The 13,798-nt window shown below is 39.0% G+C and overlaps 1 protein-coding gene across 4 annotated transcripts in view; it reads right to left on the reverse strand.

Annotated features, from left to right (window-relative positions):
• Positions 1-498: 498 nt before the first annotated feature.
• The window catches only part of LOC124169862 (S phase cyclin A-associated protein in the endoplasmic reticulum), a 215,495-nt gene continuing 202,195 nt past the window's right edge, over positions 499-13,798 (reverse strand). For all 4 annotated transcript variants that reach the window (XM_046548665.1, XM_046548666.1, XM_046548664.1 and 1 more), the window contains 2 exons: positions 6,280-6,450; positions 499-2,529 (listed from right to left, as the gene is read on the reverse strand). In XM_046548665.1, the coding sequence (XP_046404621.1) occupies positions 2,410-2,529; positions 6,280-6,450 (291 nt within the window). In that variant the 3' untranslated portion in view covers positions 499-2,409. The remainder of the gene's footprint in view (positions 2,530-6,279; positions 6,451-13,798) is intronic.

Consider the following 13,798-nt stretch of genomic DNA (forward strand, 5'->3'; position numbering starts at 1 on the left):
CTTTTAAAAGAGCTATACATACGCCATAAAGTTGTCTTGTTTTGGGTATTACGGAACCATACAATATGACCTAAAAATATCACAACAAACTACAGGAAAAAATGAAATCAATACATAAATTACAACAGTTAAAAAATGGGAGTCCATTCAATGTTCCTGAAAGAGTGGCTTTATAATGTGAATGTGTTAATTTTCTACAACTCGGAAATTGTTTAAGAAAAAAAGCTGCATATTGTTAAAAATGCACTTTTGGCATTCCCTAACAATAAGTTGTATGCCTTTATGAGTGAATAGCTGGGGTTATAATTTTCTCAGAACAGCTCTTTGATGATAAATGGCAGTATTTCTACTACCCTACCAAACAAAATATAAATGCTCAGTGAAGAAAAATAATAAACTATTCGTACAACAATAGTAAATACATCCTCCTTCCAGTAAAAATGATCTATTAAACATACTAACATCATGTCATATTCTATATTCAATAAAATATTCAAAAATTTTAATTAGTTATTTATTGCTAGGAACAGAGAAAAACAGAAAACATACTTTAGTCTGCATAAGTACATGGAGCAATTAATTACTTGAGGCATCTGCTGAGCCTCAATTGACTCAAAAACAATATTAAATAATTATGTAGGGTGACTGGATTAATAAATAATGTAGCATTAACAAAAAAGAAAATATTCTCTCTAGATTAACAAGAATTAAAATAGCCATTTCTAGTGTTATACTGAATTAGGCATTCTAAATTAAGACATTATTACAATTAGGCTGGATACGGATCAAAAGAAAAAAATTCTAACAAAAATAATTTCTTTCATGGAACGTACATAAAATGGGCATTAATTGGAAAGCCAAAGATAAATGGGAGCTAGCAATTTTACCAGGCTCCAAAAATGAGTGGATGCATACATTAAACAGAATTCTTCCATGACTCTATAAACATTGAAAGGGGAGGCCAACTGTTTATTAGACATACAGTATCCAAAGTAAACAACTGGCAATTGTAACTAGATTTGAGTCTTTATTGGCAATACTATTGCCAAAATTATAAACATGAAGACAGTAATTTCTACCTGGTAGAAAACAGTTCTGTCATGTAGTGCGCAGTAAGAATACTCCTGAGTTGTGCAACACTCAAGGGCAACAATATGATCACAAACTAGTATTTTATATTTTTAATGCAGTCTAAACTAAGACTACCAGTCGTAACCTCATTCACTACTCTAGTAGTGGCACAATTATTTTTATCACCCTTGGCCACATGGCAACCGTGATGTGGAAGCATAAAAACAGCAATTGCGTAATGGTTAAGTGCTGCTTTTGTCCATACAAGGGTAAATCCTCCACTGAGAAAATACCACAGCCTTTTTTCATCCACAAGGATGCAAGAAAATCATGAGGGACCAGCCCCCACAAAAATTATACGAGTGAAAAAAATGAGGATCAATGCAAAATGTGTGACTGGGAAGACCTACATAGGAAGAAAGGCTGAAGCAATACCTTTCTTGATAGATGAGAAAGCAAAGGGGATCAAGTATGGATCCTTGAGAACTCTCAAGTACATATTCAACAACAATTAGGCAATTTAAGCCTTTTGTCGACCCTCAGCATAGGAAATGTTTATAAAAGTGGTAAAAAGAAGACAGGCCGATAAGCTCAAAAAATCTTCCTTCATAACTCTTTTGAGATACATATTAAGTATGAGGAAGAAGAAACTGCTTCAGCATGAACATATGACACTGTTGTCATTCTGTTGAGAGGCAGTTAGGCTATTCAGAAGGAAAGCACAGCGAGTAGCAGAGAACAGGTTATACTCAGTAAAGTCAAGCGATGCACAGAAAGCAGTGTGGAAAGACCAACCACAAGGGTCAAGGCACTTACTGCAGTCTGTTTCTCAGTCGGGATTAGCCCAACAGGCTTCCATCCCCCATAATCTAGCACCATTGACTCATTTAAAAAGAGTATTTTTGAAGCTAAGAGGACTCGCTGTCTTTAAAAATAATAGGGAGGAAATACATTCAATTGGCACATGAACAATGTGAGTGCGAGACTAGATGTACAAAGAAGATTTCTTAGAAAATTAAAAAAGCTTTCGTCCACCTGTTCTTCTTTTGCAATATTTTTCACAGGTCTTTGCATTCGGCCACATCATGGATGAAAGTGGAGAATATTGGTTGTGATGATGAGGATTAAATAAGTAACACAAATCAACACGGAGGGATTCACTGGACTTATGCCTCATGAAGTGAGGACTTCAGCCAGCAGGAGGCATTATTCCCTGAAGCAGCAATGCCAGTATTTCAAGCGCTAGTTAAGGAAAGTATAGGGACGGGCAGATTCAAAAACGCAGTAGGAATGCAAGAAGAGGACAGAATGATTAGGGCCTGATTGGTTGACACGCGATCACTTGTCACCAAAGCTCTCATCAAGGTCTTCGTCGGCATCATCACACGCCTGTTCCGAGACCAGCCTCACCAGGACAATGTCCCTTGCATCATCAGATGAACGGAAATCCTCCAGCATCTAGAATGAGACAAAAAGACAGGTAAACACAGGAACCACTAAAACCTTAATCCCTTCAACTGAGTTTCCTGCTACTATTGCAGCGGCTTTATAGTATGACCTTTCATAATTGTATGACTTACATTTCTTGAAAGTATAATTGCATAAAGTTGATCATCAACTGACTATGTTGAGTTGGTGGAAGAATGAATCAATACTTAAGTTCTTTTACACTCTTTACCAGAAAAATACAATGCTACATGGACCAATGGCTTATTTAATAATGATATTGTAACAATTTAAATCTGTAATTGTGCTCTTTTTATGATGAGTGGAAAAGAACAAACTGTATAGATGAACCCTTCCAATTAAATGCCTGCTTAGGTCATGATCGCAAAAATGTAGTTGATATTATGAGTTAATGAGCGATGACCCATTTTTTAGAGCATTGGGCTGTAAATAGAAAGGTCCTGGGTTCAAATCCCAGGTGAGGTCTTTAGATAATCCCTTAATTAAAGGGATAACCAACATAATTCCGTTAAGAACGCAGCACTTAACCATCTTGTCGAAGAATCGAGGCTTTTCTACGCATCTCCCTCTATTTTCTTTATAACAAGCACTGGCAGTCGGGTATAATCGAACGAATCACTCGAAGTCCACCTCTGCCCTTGCGATCTGTCGTCTTCGAGAACTAAAGAGGACACATTGATTTCTGTTGATCGGTTTTTATTGGTGACCGATTACTCCCGATAAAATCATGCTATCTTCTTGAAATTTTCACAGTAATAATAGTAGAGCATGTTCAACATTTCACCGCATCTCAGACCTTAAAAAATAACACACAAGAAAATAATTAAAAGGTTAAAGTTAAAATTCTCACCATTACGATACAGGTAAAAGTCGACAACGGCCTATGATTCAAATTGAATCTCGGGAGTTTTTTTTAATACATAAAATTTCAAGATAATTGCATAAGTTTCAAGCGATAAATATAACACCACAAAACACCGGTCGATCACGACAAACGAGGTGTGTTCGGAAATTAATGGAATTTTATTATTTTTTTAATACAAAATCCATTTATTCGTATACAATGATGATGTGGCCTTCAAAAGAGTCTCCTAGCTCCGAAGCATGACGATAGCATCGGCTAAAAGTAGGCGGCGACGCACGCTATCTACTCCAACGTGAGAAGTCCGTTATCTAATTAAAACCCTTTAACCCTCTATGTCTTTTTTGACTCTCAGCATAGGAATTTTTTTATTAAAGTAACTAAATATTAAAACTCTTTTGTATTATTATTTTAGTTACTTTTATATAAAAAAACTCAACATTTAGCCGAAGTCCACGTCTTCCCCTACGATATATCGTCTTTGTGAACTAATGAGGACGCATTTCTCCGTATTAAAAGCTCAGATTTTCCCATGGTTCTATTATTCTGAAAAACTCAAGGGAAACTCCGATTTAAGACTTCTATTTATCAGCAGATTTTACTCGTATCACTCAATATTTTTTGAAATAATGTAGCGATTGCTGAATCAACCAACTGGCTTGTTCCCAAGCACGATGAGAGCATCGGCTGAAAGTACGCGGCGACGAACAATACCTACTCCACGGTGAGATGTCCCTTATCTAATTAAAAACCCTTTAGCCACCCGGGTGATAGCCGCCGGACGTTGGCCTTCCAGGCGCTGCGGTATTACGGTGGCGTCCCTACCCACATAAAGGGTCAGGGAACGTGTCAGCATGGGGGACTCTCATGATATCAGGAAAAAGGGGGCCGGTGGAAGAGCGAGGGGAAAAGGAGTGGTTCGCACGTTTTTAGGAGTCCGGCGCGTAATGGAAAGAAACTGCGCCCATCACCTCAGTGAGCTCGCTGGGGAAAGACCAGAAGAATATTACGAGCATTAGGCCTTGCGATTCGGGGCGAGAGGGCCTACTCCCTCAAGCGAAGCGCCGCGCAGTGGTCGGAAATCGGAAAAAATCCGGTCAAAATTACAAAAAAGCTTGTTTTTACATAAACACTCGAAACTTCGCATGTTAACTCAATAATAATCGAACTTGATGGAAATGCACCTGATTTGACATGGTGTCCACCCGTTACTGAGATACACAGGCTCAAACGTGGGAAAATTTCCATAAAAATGCCTTTCTTCAATTTTCTCTGAAAATATTCCAAATGGTGAAGTTAGATGGTGAAGCAGATGGTGAAGTTAGATGGTGAAGTCGATGGTGAAGTTAAAGGTGGATTCTTACGGAGTAAAAAAATTACAAAATCTGTTATCATGGTGTTTCTTCTTTTAATTTCCATAGTCTTATAAAGAATATCTTCGATCCATTTTTACCATGCAGTAACAAAATGGCGAACACTGCTTTTCAACAAAATTTTACATTAAGTAAGAGTTTCAAATAGGTTTTCGGCAAAGTCACGCGAAGTAACTAATATCAGAGCATAACTTGAAGATTTCTCAAAGTGTATACACAGTGCTAGGTTATGCAAGGTTGTAGTACAGCGTGCGCCGCCGATGTTAGTCGAAGCTTTGTGAATTGAAAAAAACCAGTACTGATCATCTCGGCCATTCCTCCCTCTTTATGTTCCCTTACTTATCGATATTTATTTCTCGAACGCACACGAATTATGTCCATTTTAAAACTAAAGCGAAACGAGTTAGTAATAAGCTCATATCTTAGTAGAAGAAATCACCCTAAGAAAAAAATACATCCAAGCAAGAGCAAGCAAGCCTTAGAAAGTGGAAGTCAAATATTTATGAGGTTAATTTTTGACAAAGTAATACTAAAATCACTCTTCTCTAGCTGAATATTTCTTTACCGCGACTAGACCCTCTCAAGGGCCGTGGAAATGAGTTTGTTACGCTACATGTGCAGTACCTAACAAGGTATTAAAAATTTATTCTTCAACTTAAATATGCTCTCATTTATTACAAAGAATGTAGAACCATACGACAAGGACGTATAACGTCAACGTTTTACCTTCCATCGCGGAGTAAAAAAAAATTATAGGGCTACTTTTTAATTTTAACGAAGATGACGAAAAATATTTGACTTCAACTCTCTAAGGAAAATAAATTGCCATGTGAAAATATTTCTGTGGAACGGGAATCGAACCACGCACCGTCGGCTTTACGGCCCACGGCATAGACCACTGTTATCCATGTTCCTGAATTCCCATGGAAATTGTACCTAGGCTCATGGTACTAGATGTAGGGCCATCGTGGTCCATAAAGGATAGCTATTTTCCTTAGGCGAAGCACCGCCTCGGCTAGTCGCAGTTTTATGGATTAAAAAAATCACCACTGATCATCCTCCCCCTTTTGAGGTTAATACTCTGACGTAATGTAACTACGAACGCTCTCATCTGGCTGAATATTTATTTCCCGTGACCAGATCTCCTTACAATTTATACCCTCACTTAACCCTTTATAGCCTAATGTTGCTTATAAGCAACATCAAAAAATTTTCAACTTTCAGCTCTATTTAGGAGATATCTACACTACCTATAATTTTGTAGTGTAAATTTTAATGACGAAACATTTAGCTGCCACGATAATTATCATTGAGCATAAAATTTTCCAGTTTTTAAAATGAAAAATCCTGAAATTTGATTTCTCCCAGAATCAGCTCTGGGTTAGAAAGGGTTAAAACGTGAGTCATTATCACGAGCTTCTTTTCCACCCATGGATTTGCATCTTACCCAAGTCTCACTCACGTCTTCCACATGTTCACCGCACAGAGGTAACTGCTGGAACTCACCTGATAGCTGACTTCCCTCTCCAGAATGTGCCTGTTTTGTCTGTTTCCTCGACAGCAAGCGAGTAGCGTGGGGAAGAGGACCTTCGTGAGCGGAGGGGAGCTGAAGTACTCGAACGGAAGGATGCAGAGCTGCTGCAACACGGTCGGCATGTACCCAGACTGGATGATCGCCTGCGAAAGAAAAGGAATGAACACATTTACCTGGAAGGATGCGATCGAACCATTTTACATTTAAAATTAAGAAAAAAAAAACTCAACAGACGTAGCCAACAAATTTGTATACGTCGATATAGCATAACTAATGTGACATCAACTAACCCAATGTTGATTTTGATAACTTACGTATCAGATCAGTCAGATCCATTGTTGACGAGTTCACTTTAAGGAAATTCATCGATAGTAATGATACGAAAAGCTGTTGCAATTGAGAATAAAACACGATACTGGGAAACTTTGTGGTATTCCAACAAAAACTTCATCACGTGAAACATTTTACTGTACCTACCACACATATTTATGTGGTTTAGCAAAAGTTTCCTCACGTAATAGTCTGTTGTAATTTTCCACACTATCTGAATTGCTTCTAGAAAAAAATAATACTATTTTATTTGCTCAAGAGAAAATTACTGAGTGATGACGTACCATAAACTTGTAACTATTTGCCATAACATGATAAAAGCATCATAATTTAGCAAAAACATTAACAAGTATCCAACATCAGCAGGCGGAATACTTATGAGTCATAGGATAATAACAATATCGTGAGAGACATCAAATCGTGGTTTTTAGTAATAATAATACAGTAACTAACTTAACTAATATTGGTGCTAGATTGAGAATCGTCATACCACTCTCTGAATCTAAGAGGCAAAAATTTAGTGGTCTCTTTCCGCGCAAAAAAATTCAAATCATGCATAACAATGAAATTGAAAACACACATTACTTTATACGGACTAGAGGTGTGAAAAATTAACTGCTTATAAATTAAATTAAATTAATAGAATCATATGAAAACTAACATAAAATGTCACACCATTTTTGCTACCAAAAGAGACACAAACACGGATTGTATGGCTAAAAAAAGTATCTGGAGGGTTGCGATCGAACCATTTGAGATATAATATGAAGCAGAAAACTCAATACGTAGCCGACAAAAGGCCGTGCAACAATATCTCCCAACACTTGCCACTTATAAACCAGATCATTATCGGAAGGAGGTATAGGGAGATTTCTTCTCGAAGACCAAACCCCAGCCTCTCAACTCGAAATATTACACATTATCGGATTTCTAGCTGATTGGCTAGGGCAAGGGTACTTAATCCCGCGGCCCGCCGGCTAATTTCTTGTGGCCCCTAGAGGTTAAAGACATAATTGTATAGCAACCGCACAAATAAAACCAAACATCGACACACTCGTCAAAAATAAACAATGCCAAAATAGCATTGATTGATTGAACTTTTTTAACCTATAAAGATTATTGCACTTTTAAGTTATATGTTTTTTTAATTTTATTGACGTGAAGCATTGTGGCCATCCTGGCGAGGTGAAATCGATTTTTGGCCCTCGCATTAAAAAATATTGAAGACCCCTGGGCTAGGGTTTGGTCCTTGAGCAAAAATCTCCCTATACCCCACCAATATAGTGACCTGTTTTATAATTGGGAAGACTGTCGGCATACAATATTGTAGGGATATTTTTCGGCTACGTATTTAGTTTTCTACTTCAAATGGAATCTCAAATGGTTCGAACGTAACTCTCCGGGTAGCTTAAACAACAGCTATCATAAGGGAAAATTTTACCCTAATAAGCGAAGACATCGGGCCATAATAAAATAAAAAATACACGCATCTTCCCCAAACACTACCTTCCACCAAATAAACACGTGAGCAGAAATTATTTCCGTCCAAGACAAAAACGATCATATCCCCATGCTTGATATTAAAAAACACGTTATATCCGGAACCAATTCGATTCCCGCACACGTGGTGGGAGCACCAATTAGGAAGGTCAAAGAAAAGAAACACGTTGACCGCGAGAGGTTAATTTCCTTCCCACGTGACCGCTGATCCCTGTGCATGTAAATTCGAGGCGGAAGACGTTCGGAGACTCAGGTGCAAAAGATCGAAACGGGACGATTGCGGCTGAGCGAACAAGAACATTACAAGGAAGGCGGCAGAAGACGCGGTGGCAACAATGGGGGTTAAGAACAGGTGCGGGCCGAGAGAAAGGAACAAGGGTGGCTTGAGTTGGGACACACCTGCAAAACAACGGGCCCGAGGAAAAGAAAAGCACAGCTTTCCCACGGTCACAAATACTTCGGCAATAAATTCACAGCCGTCATATTTTTTTATTTGACACACAGCACAATAGTACATGCGACTTCCGCGAGAAAAACATCCTTATTGAGAACGAAGCACATATTAATTTAGTGGCAAATATCGAGGGTTGGTCCTTACATTGAAATTTTCTTTATGTAAAGGCATTTAGACTTTTATTAATTTTCAACTTTTAAAAATTTGTGACAAGGTCGTTAAGGTGTCGTACATTAAATAATTGAAAATTCATGGGATAATTTCTCATGCCAAGAATCTTTAGATTTTACTTGTAACAATAAAAGTAATTTCGTTAAGTTAATGTGGAAAAAGTACTTTCCACACCGGTTTAGTACTCGGCAACCGGTTCCGACGAATTCCACGTCATTATCAAGCACAACTACAAGTAGTAGTAAGCAACACTAAAGGCAGCGTAAGAACTTACAAATAAGATAGTTAACTTATATCGTAGCGCACTAACTTATGCATTTCTTATTACATGTCTGTGAATTTTCTTACCATTTCTAGCAGCATGTTTTGTGTGTCCTAGCTTTACTGACAGATTGATTTCATGAGTATTAGGCATATTTTGACTTTGTATGAATGAGGAAGTATTATTTGTCAGTATCCGTAAAATTTATATGACCGTATGGTGGGCATGAGGAAATCTCTTGCATGCTTCATACTGGTGATTGATCACCCCCTGCCAAATAACCCGGAGGTAGTTCGTAGGGAATTATGTTAATGTAGATGTTGGTATAACGAGGCCTTACGCGAGTCCCTAAGCTTGCTGAAACTATACTCGACGGAGGATGAGTACCAACTCAACTTAATCGCCTCGTTCCAAGATGCTCGCCGTCGTAGACTCACGGGTATGAATTTATCTTGAAATATCAAGGATTTAAACGATTGTTGTGGTACGAGGCAGCTAGATTTAAATCTTAACAAATTTGTAAGAACGAATTGTTAGAAAAAAGAAATGTATAGTAGCATGGCGGATACGCATTGGGGGGGAGGGCGATGAGAGCGCCCCCCTTGCGGGTCCGCCTTCATTGCCAAACATTGTATTGTAACTTTTTTCATATCACAGGATGGCATTGTCTGGAATACACGTTTTATCAGTTTAGATTAAACTCTCTTAAAGTTTGCATGTGACTTGATTATTTTTCATTACGATAAAAGTATAGGCAGCTCAAAATAACTTTTGCGTCCCCCTTGAGTGTTTTCTATATCCGCTGCTGAGATGTAGCTAATAGCCGATTGTGATGGCGTTTGAAAAATAAACACACTCGTATTTTACACGCTTATTATCAATCTGTCTGCCTGTTTGTTTGTTTTATCAATAGAACCTTTTAATTGATTTTAACCCACTTCCCACTGTCAAATCGGCTTCAAGTTTTGCACACTTGCTTGCTTCTGATGACGATACAATACTCATACTTAATCAGACGGAAAAATTGTACGTGTGATTCAGGCATAAGCTACAATACGTTATAATAAGAATTATAGTCATTGCGAACGGTGCTCAAATTTCTTCAAGTCCTTCCGTTGAACATACAGGTACTTATATATAATTTGGATACTGTATAAGGTTTTTTATAATTTACATTGAACAGTAACAAAGTATACTATGAAAAAAAAACACATAAAATTAAAGAAATCTAATAAATCAACATTTATCTTGAAGATAGTATGACTATTCAACAATAGATACCACTGCGAGAACTCACACAGTCTATATTATGGAAATCAATCTGAAAAAGTAAAAAGCCCCCTTTTGGCCGAAGTTGGATCCCTGCCCCAAGGGTGGGCTACTGACTACATGTCAGTAAGTGGCCTGGTTCATTTAAGTCACGCTACGCTAAGCTAGTCGTAGTGACCGGGGCTTCAACATCTTAAAATCAACAACTACAATAGAAGCAACAATATAATTAATCGACAACAAATGAAATTATCGAACTTCAACATATAGTAGTCCTTTCGTAGTTCAACGTATGGCAAACGTCAACGATGGACTATTATAAGATATATTGTATGGTTTCGTTCAAATATTATAATACTAGGACTTAGAGATATATATGAAGAGTTATGGACAAGCTGAAGAAAAAAATACAAAACTGGGACGAAAACAGCAATGACACACCTCGATGCATCATCGCCTTCGGCGCAAACCTGCCTCAGCAGCGTTATTGCCACGAAAAATATTGAAAAGTTAGTGGAAAAAAGATATGAAAATTTATCCAGCATTACGAATGCAAAACTACAATCAATATGACAACCACTGTTTAATCGTCTTTTGGATGTTAGTATTGAGTAAAGTGTTAACTGTCCTGGTTCTTGTACTATTTCTGTTGAATGTTGGCATTTTTCTCTGTTCCATGTTGGCGATGGTTTACCCCCTCCGGATATACTTCTGTAGGTGGCTTGAAGGATTATGTGTAGATGCGACATCATAACTTCCTTTTTTAAAATGGCCGCCATTCAGTCGGTTGATGTCGAAGCGGAGTGCTAGTGGCTTTGTTCGAGAGGCGTGACTATAAAGTTTTGTTTCTGCAAAATTCAATCGCCATCATGCGACGTTCAGTTGGCTCACACTTCAAAAGCATAGATGGCTGTTTTGAAGGAACACTTTCCTGAGCGTTTCATCTCAACTAGAGGCGATTTGAAGTGGCCGCCCCTCTCTCCTGATTTGGCCCCTTGTGATTTTTTCTATGGAATTTTTTGATATCTCATTGGAAGCAAAGGAGTAAAACTTAGTGAGGTTCACTATTACATTAATCTGGGCACGACCCGGGTTTCGTAACGTATATTTTTAGTAAGTTATATTTTCGCCGTTATACTGCATGCTTTGTTTTAACTTTCGACCATTTCGTTATTTATGATCGGAGCACTTCGTGTTTTATATCATTCTTCTTAGCTTTGTTAGTACTTTACAAATATGCTATTTAGATTGAGATATTATGCGAAAGTTAATTATTCTATTAGGCATGCTAGTTGCCTTCGTCGGGGGGAGGAAAGGGACGGGTGAACGTACCCGCCAGCCACCTGTGTCGGTCCCATACAGTTTTTTTGTCAGTCCTTCACTCCCCTCCTTTGCTCGCGGCTCAGGTACTTCGCGGGCCCTTGCGCCAACTTACGGTATACACACTATGGTTACATCTTCAGGAGTAGTTTCATCTACCTGAAGATATAACTAAGTTACGAAACCCGGGTCGTGCCCATATTAATATAATAGTGAACCTGACAAAGTTTTACTCCTTTATTTCCAATATGGAGAGGTTTCACGAAGTCAAGCCTGAAGTTGTCAGTAATATTGATATCTCATGTTTATGTGTACAGTCCAAGGACCCTGCAAGATTTGAATACCAACATTCGGCAGTAGCGCCGACTCCATGAGGCCAGAGGGGGCCTGAGCCCCCTCAAATATTCGTTATGGGTGTGAGGAAAAAATGTGTCAGGCTTGTCGATATTCTCCGGAGTGTCCAGATATTGAGATTCGAGTAATCAGCGTTCTAATGTTGATCATATGACTCTTCTAAAATGCTTAAGAAACTTAAAACTCACTACTTATAAAATTTCCCGGGGCAAAATCCCCGATTTGGGCCCCCCCAATATTTTTTGTAAGTAGGCATCCCTGACATTCGGAATGAATTTGCCAGGATAACCCCTGATATGCTGGTAACAGTCATGACAAACGCCAAAAACTGTTTACTCAGTGTCTGGAGAGTAGGGGACGTCACCTACATGGCTTGGTCTTCAAAATTGTATGAAACAGAACTTTAGATATGCGCCTAAATTATCAAAAAACGAGTAAATAATTTCTGGTCGATACAGTGGGATTTAATAAGTTTTGAAAATAGGAAATCATGGGTCCGGGACCCTGTAGATATAAGTCTAGTTATGCCAAATTGGCCGTTGCGAACGGGACTCCAACTTCTTCTCCATGTCCTCCCATTCCATATACTATACACATCCATCTCCCTCCCCGCACACTTGGTCGCCCCCACCCCTTTCTCCTTTCGGAGGCACGCTCCACCCACCAGGGCAAGCCCCTCCCACCGCCCCCCCCCCCTTCCCAGCATCCTCCGCGCCCCCCAGGCCCTCCTCCTGCCAACTCACTCCCCCAATGGGAGGTGGAGATAGAGAGGAAAATAAACAATCGAAAAACCGGCGCGCCGCCGTCACGAAACGACGAAGGATCTCCATAAATATCCCCATCTTAACACCATCCCCACACTCTTGCCTACCACCCAAAATACCTATCCCTCCTGCAAGATGAGGGAGTCCGGCGAGTCGCATATCGAGATTCCAGACAAGTGACACGCCAACTATCGGCCGAATTTGGAAGTAGAGCACCGGGGATACCAAATAATTACCTTCGGGAACCACGTCGATAAATCATCGGCAATGTTAGGTTTTTCTGATTTCTGACTCGTTAACATTTTGGTATTAAGTTATCATAACGTCGTAAGTAATATATTTTATGCATTCATATTTATACATAAAACCTTTTAGTCAGGGATGGTAAGTGAAACGAAACGAAAATGTTCCATTTTGACCAGGAGGGAAACGAAAATACGAGGCCTAGGTTTAGTTTCATTCCCTTACGAAATTAATATCACTAAGGGGTTTAGTTTCGAGCCGGGAAGAAGCTTAACTCCGGGGCGCGAAACTAAATTAATCTAAACTCCGCTTCTCATAGTAAAGTTTCGATCCCTGAAGTTGAGTGGAGAGGGATAAGAGGGAATAGTTGCAACCAAATACGTGTAACATATTTGTAGAGAGGTTAAACATTGAGATTAAAAATCGAATGGCCAGTTTGCGTTCACCGTTCTCCTGTTAGTGGTAAAAATACGATATGCATCTATTGGCGGTAGGCCGAACCTCTAATTCACTCAACCATACTTCGAACTCGGTGTGTGGGTCGAAACAAAACTGTTCGAAGGTAAAGCACGTGGTCCCTCCGGCGTGAAACATTATATGCGTTTCGTTTCGTCCCAGAGTTTTAGTTTAGTTTCGACCCGAAGAAGTTTTGACTCCGATTTCGTTTCGACCCTGAGTTTTAGTTTAGTTTCGACCTGAAGAAGTTTTGACTCCGATTTCGTTTCGACCCTGAGTTTTAGTTTAGTTTCGACCTGAAGAAGTTTTGACTCCGATTTCGTTTCGACCCTGAGTTTTAGTTTAGTTTCGACCTGAAGAAGTTTTGA

The sequence above is a fragment of the Ischnura elegans genome, chromosome 12 (genome assembly GCF_921293095.1).
Source record: "Ischnura elegans chromosome 12, ioIscEleg1.1, whole genome shotgun sequence".
In the NCBI taxonomy this organism is placed as follows: Eukaryota; Metazoa; Arthropoda; class Insecta; order Odonata; family Coenagrionidae; genus Ischnura; species Ischnura elegans.